At 36.5% G+C, this 6,770-nt stretch overlaps 1 protein-coding gene across 1 annotated transcript; it reads right to left on the bottom strand.

Annotated features, from left to right (window-relative positions):
- Positions 1-207: 207 nt before the first annotated feature.
- LOC122972145 lies at positions 208-4,203 on the bottom strand. Its single transcript, XM_044338922.1, has 5 exons — positions 4,058-4,203; positions 1,562-1,670; positions 936-1,055; positions 592-670; positions 208-321 (listed from the first exon to the last, which is right to left on the bottom strand). The coding sequence occupies exons 1-5, from the start codon at positions 4,150-4,152 to the stop codon at positions 230-232; spliced, it is 495 nt and encodes a 164-aa protein (XP_044194857.1). The 5' UTR covers positions 4,153-4,203; the 3' UTR covers positions 208-229.
- Positions 4,204-6,770: the final 2,567 nt, after the last annotated feature.

Here is a 6,770-nt window from a genome sequence, read left to right as displayed (position 1 = left end):
ATATGCACTTTTTGTATGAACTGAATGTGAGGATACACAACTGTTCAGTCTAAATTGAACAATGTTTCAATGTATTCATTCTGAATTAATTGCAAATGTCATGCTATTGTCATTGGTTTTATACAACCTGAAAGAGCATATGGTCATTAAAAAAGAAGGAAAACTTATGAATTGTCTATTTATTGATTGATTGATTATGGTCTCCGGTCATCCTCAGTCAGTAGTCAGGTCAGTAGACAGTGCAGTTAGCAGAGGAGCGCTGGGTACACAGGAAGTCACTAGTGACCTCTTTATAACCTCTAGCTTCAGTTAGACCACTTCCTGTTGAACAAATGACAAGAGAAACGGGTATGATGAGTGTCTGTCCACAGAAGACAGAAGACAAGACAAAACAGGAAGAACTGTACAAGAATGGCATCATATGTTTAAATAGAGGTAAATACTGTGTTAGTAATAAAGTAATAGGGAAATTTCCTCTTCACTACCAAATATATCCAATAAAACATGGATCATAGTGATTTAGACTGAAGATTGAATATGACTGTGAATTGTGAATGTTAGAAGAGGAAACTCACCATACTGCAATCTTACCTTCCATGAGGTTGTAGAGGTTGCAGTAGTTGGTGCCGTGGTCTTTGATGGCATACCAGGTCTCGGAGATGGACATGGCCTAGAGACAGAGTTACGCATGTCTTACACAATATACAGACTGCACAGAATCAGAGGCAGACAAAGAGAGACAGTAATTGGAAGTAAGACAGAGACCATTAAAGAAAACATTTTACAGTGAGAGATTGAGATAGAGAGGAAACACAGAGAGAAAGGAGGGATTGAGATGTGGAGGACAAGGACTCAGACTGAGAGGTCAGAGGTTGAATGAGTTTGGTTTTCCAGAAACTTTCAGATAAGAATTTTAGAGGAGCGTGAAAACCTACCGAAACATGACAGCAAGTGAAGAAATGATGGGAGACCAGTCGGAAGTTGATGTCATCCACATAACTCTTAAAGGGAGTGGTGTGTTTGGCAGCTATAAAGTGGACAGAGGCAGACTGCAGCTGCAAAGACACCAAACCATGTTTGATTAAAAGCCATTGACATAAAACCTCCAACTACGAGCATCCCAACTTTGCTGGTGGAATTTATGAACAGGAATGCCATAACTGGATTTTATCTTAAACATAGACTTGTGGTGTATCATGAAATGGAACAAACCACAATATTTTGACACGGGGCCTTTCGACAACACAAGCCTCAAGATTATGTAAAAATGCAGACAGAAATTTTAGGCCCTCATCATTTCAGTTGTTATGGTGTCTTAGTGCATAATACCAAACTCATTTACAACGAACCAAATTACCACAGAGTAATTGCTACATAGGCAATGTGGGGCTTTCAGAGCCTGTGGGCAGTTGCAACAATTGCCCAGTTGGTAAACCAGTCTTGAACAAAACAAAAACCTGTTTAACTTCTAGTGATTAAAAACATTGTTATCAGCAGTTTGTCAACTGTACCTCAGTCACAAGTGTGACAGTTTTATAATGTGGGTGGGGCACGCACACACCTTGTACAGGCACTTCTGTCCTCCCATTGTGCAGCCAGCCATGGTTCCCCACTTCTTAATCTGTGAAACCAGCGATTCATAAACCACTTGACAGGGTATCCCAAAGTACCTGCATGAGAAAAACAACCACTCAATATGCTTTTAGGTCCATGTGAGTTCACAAGGTCTATGTGAGTTCACAGGATGTCCAAAAACACTTACATTTACAAGAGGGTTGGAAAGGGCTCGAGTGGCCATTTTCAATAAAATGGTGCTATCTACTGGACATTAGCTGTGACTGCTATTCTTTGACTACATGACAGTTTCCTGTTTTCTTTATGATGGAGACTTTGAAAAGCTGTCTTTATATTACTGCTTTTATTACAGCAGTATTTTAGTGGCATAATAACTTACATGTTTTGAGCTAAATACATTTTTTCCATTGTTAATTTTATTTTTTTAAATATCTAATTGTATGGAACTCAAAGAATAAGATGAAGATCAAATTCAAGAAGAACATTTTTATCTCTCATAAGAGCTTGGTCTGTGTTTTTCTCACTAAAGCATGGAGTCATGGAGGCCCTGCCTCTGATAAACAGTTTAGGTTTTCACTCTGGCCATATAGAGGGTCTTACTGAATACAAGAAAAAAAAAAAATCTAATCAAATATATAGTAAGGGTATGCCAGACCCCTAAATTGAGAAAATAAAAAAAATGAAAGTGATGATTTAAGTTCTAGCACCCTAACATTTTTAAAATGTTTTGTTGATATTTGGTACCCCTACAGGCCTAAATGAGATTTCTGTATGTGTTAATGAAAAACAAGTGGACTATTCTTCCATATCAAATCCAGTTTCCCACAGTCCTTACAGCATGAAACCGTACTTCAAACCATGGGAAGCCTTTTGGTGCATGTGTGAATGTTATTTTCTTATTTAATGTCAGCAGTATCATGTAAAACAGCCAAGAAAATGGTGGTCAGAAGTGTTCAACTGACTGTTTAGGTTTAGGTGAATTCAGCTAGAGGAGAACAGAGACAGAAGGAGATTGGGAATTTGAAAAGATCATGTCAAGATGGCCTAAGCCAAATAAAATGTAATGAAAGGAATATTGTCTCAGGCCAGTCCATGTTCAGGGTCAGCTTTAGCTCAGTTGAAGGGGAGCTTTTAATCCACTGTAGAAATGGCGTGTCAGTAGCCTGCTCTCTGATTTGACTGCCAGTTAAATAGATTACAGCTAATGAGGTGGTCATATGACTACACGTTGTTTACCAAAAATACTTCCAAATCCACATAGAGTTGTTTTGATTGTAACAATATGAAAAAAACAAGTACATGAGTAACATATAATGCAGTCAAATACATTAGCACTGCAAAAAAACAAACAAAGAAACAAACAACAACAAAAAATTAAGTTTGGAATGCTCTGGCGGAAATATTGTCAGGCAGTATCCTGTTAGGTTCTCTTTCTCAGCACTGATGAGGTTTGGCTGCTTGCTTGCCTGGCACAGTGTGTTTAATCATGAATTATGGACATTTCATGTAATCCATTTGTGTGTGTCCACCTACATAAGTGATTATTACAAAGTTGCTAGGGTTTTTTGCTCAGCTAGCAACTATCTCAAGCCTCAGGTCAGTTGCTCTATTGATAAGATTTACTGACCATATTCATGGTCATGGGCCCCTTTCCTCTAGTGCCATGACATTTGCTGTCATACTGTACTTCCTTACCTCAGATGAACTCATGGCCTTTCCTATAGTGCCATCTACTGGACAGACCTCACATTTTTATCCCCACATTTGGCAAGGCTGTAAGTATAGCAGCATGCAGCAATAGTCAGACTGCGATTCGGCCTGGTCATCACTTTGGTATTTGTAGTGTGATGGCTTCTCACTGGGCTTTACTCTTTTGCATATTGTGTTTCTGTTATTGTAATTGTGACAACAATTACAAAGGCAGCAATGTAGTTGATAATTCTATGGGAATTCAGTTAATTTAATGAGCATAAAAAGAGCACAGTTATTGTCCACATGTCTAAAGCATCAACATCAAAAATAATGACAGTGTCTACCGAATACAGTGAAACATGCAGACCCTCATCAACACTGAAGGAATGATGCATAACAGAATATTTGATCACTACAACCTGAACTAACACCTCTGACACTCATCAAATACTCAACATTTTCAGCTTGACAAAGATATAACTTAGTAGACAGGTATTCCTGTTAATGTAACAAGAATGCCTTACAATGGCTTCCTATAAATATAAACTGAACAACCTGGCAGTATCTTTTCAAACTGAAATATAAAGATAGTACTAAACATGTCATTTGTGTTACTTCAGTACATTTAATATATAATTGTTTTACTTTGACTATGGTTAGTTCTAAGCTTTTGCTAGATAGTGATATTGCCCTGATGACAAGGAAAGAAATCTTGAACTTTTGTTATGAAAATCAAATATATCGGAAAGTATCGATCAAAGCATGTACAAAAGATATAAACCATACATACCATTCTACTTTGCACTGGGCATGGAGAGGTCCAGCACAACAAAGCTCAGATATACCAACTGCCAGTATCACTGCAAGGAACCAGGCATGCGTCATGCTCCAAACTGTGTCAACAAAGTTCAGTCTGAGCTTAATACTCACACTGACAACAGGTCCAGTTTCTGTGAGACATAAAAAGGGCAAAGAGTCACAGGATGATCATGTGCTTTTCTGAAAAGGAAACAGACTCAATTCAATTTACTTCAGAGGAATAGATAATAAGGAATGGCTGCTGAGATATTTGATTTACAGAGACACCTAGGGGCAGTCTGAGATAGATGCAGACAGTAGTGTATGTTTTCTCTGCTCTGACTGTCCCACCACTGCGACCAAAGGGACCTGTTGGCAGCATGTCCAGATGGGTCCAGGTCAAGACTAAAGAGATCATGGGTTTTTCTTTTGTAAAACCCTATTAGATTTCATGACCATTTCTATAAGAATTTGACCTGTATCTTTCTTATCATAAATTGAGCAGTGTTCTAAGGTGGATACACCTTCAATCCTGTTACTTTAAGAAGTCACAATGATTAAAGATAGTGGTATCTTATCCAAGCAGAATTAGAATCAGAATCAGGTTTATTGCCAAGTGAGTCATTCTGTGTCAAATCAGACAGAATCCAGGAAAGTGGGTGCAGCACCATCTCAGATTTTATTCAGAGTTTGTCTATATAATGTTTGAGTCCCAAAACTAAGGCCTACAAAATATTTTTTGTTCAATTCCAATGTTTTTATATTTTTGTGGCCCTTGATATTTTTTAATTTTTACACTCTCAAAAATGCCTTATCTGGGAAGCCATATTTTCGCATTGATATCTTGAAAAGCATTATTCCTAGCCTTACCAAACTTTGTGAGATGGAAGACAAACATGTTCTCATTATAACTGAATGATTAAAAGTTTGTACTGCATGCCCATTGATTTTCTGTAAAGCCCTAGATTTGAAAAAAAATTCCTAAACGAGAGCGATATTGAGGGTACATTGAGGGTTTGTTTATACAGTAGCTAAATACACAGTTACAGGAATTGTTTTAACTCTAAGAAAAAACATCCATGATGAAGAAGCAATGTCTTCCCTTATGATCTGTACTCATGTGTGTCCCAGCCACTGAAATATTGATTGGAGTTAAAGAAATACATGTTTTCTGAAGGCTCATTTTACTATAGGTCATTTATGCAAGCTATGTTCTTTACTATCAGGGCATATAATTTTCTAACATGCACATTATAAAATTACATGTTTAAAAATATCCAATCTTTAATGTGGAAACACATTAAGATACTCCCACTGGAGCTTGAGAGGGCCATTTAGGATACCACCTCCTTATACCAGAGGTTTTATCAAAATATTTCACTTATTTTCAATATCCAGGACCTTACCGAAAACACAATTCCCATCTCAAATGCCCTCTATTCCAATGAACATACTGAAAACATGTTTATCCTTTATTTCTTACATTTCCTATGACACAGGAATTCAATAATAGTGGAGATACTGAGGCAAAAAAAGTAACTCTGAAATTGACATTTTTCTGCCATAGGTAAAATATCTTTCAAATCTGTGTCTATTTTTGTATGAAGGAAAAACAGAAGGACATTGGCACTTTGTACTCTTAATAACTATACTTCAAGCAATTTCCATGTACATTTTTATGTTCCTACTAGCTACTACCGTTTTGGTCCTATGAAAATGACCAATATATGCCACACCTTGTTTTATTTATAATATCTTCATGTCCATTGGTAGTAGAGACCTGAAATATTGGCACAAAATTAATAAAAGATTGTATTTGCAAAAACAACAAAAACAATGATTGATATCATATTGGTGCAAAGATGTGGGTTTGTAGTACCCTCAATATCACTCTCATTTAGGAATTTTGCACTTTTTTTCCAAATCTAGGGCTTTAATAAAATGGCATGCAGTACAGGCTTTTAATCGTTTTGGCATATAGAACACATGTTTGTCTTCCATCCTACAAAGTTTGGTGAGGCTAGGAACAATACTTATCAAGATATTAATGCCCAAACATGGCTTCCCAGGAATTTTCTTTGGTGTTGTGGTGCATAACAGCATAACAATATAAAACAGAAGGTAAGAGAAAATACAAATACCTGTACAAAGTAAGAAAAATACACTACCACAAAAGACAGGTGATATAAATATATAAATTAAATTTTTCAATAAAAAATAAGTGAAAATATATTAATATGTTAAAATAGTTGAGTTTGAAAAATAATGTAATGAGTGTAATAACACAAAGAATACAAATAATTGTGTTAATGTAACATGCCATGTTAGATATGATAGGTTCACAGATGTGCAATAGACACATGTTCATTACACTAGCCTCGGTGGAGTACAGGTATGACTTCAAATTCTGTTGTTAGATGTTAGTCCCAAATAAATTACTTCAATTATGAGTGCATTTTAACGGCCTGTAAGGTTTGATTGAAAACACCACAACAAACAATTTAAATCTGGTATAATCTAAACACTGTTTCTGCCTCCATTTACAGTGAGATAACTTTTAAACAAAGAGATCCTTTTTGGTCAAATAACTTTTAAGGGATAAAGAACCATTTACTGCATCACTCATTTAGCCTGTTCCACCTGCTCTGCTCCCAAGACAGCATAAACCCTCATTTCTGCTTGGTCGCTCAGCACTTTTGACAGTT

The sequence above is a fragment of the Thunnus albacares genome, chromosome 21 (genome assembly GCF_914725855.1).
Source record: "Thunnus albacares chromosome 21, fThuAlb1.1, whole genome shotgun sequence".
Lineage (NCBI taxonomy): Eukaryota > Metazoa > Chordata > Actinopteri > Scombriformes > Scombridae > Thunnus > Thunnus albacares.
The sequence above is the reverse complement of the archived record's forward strand: the minus strand, read 5'-3'. Positions and strand labels throughout refer to the sequence as shown.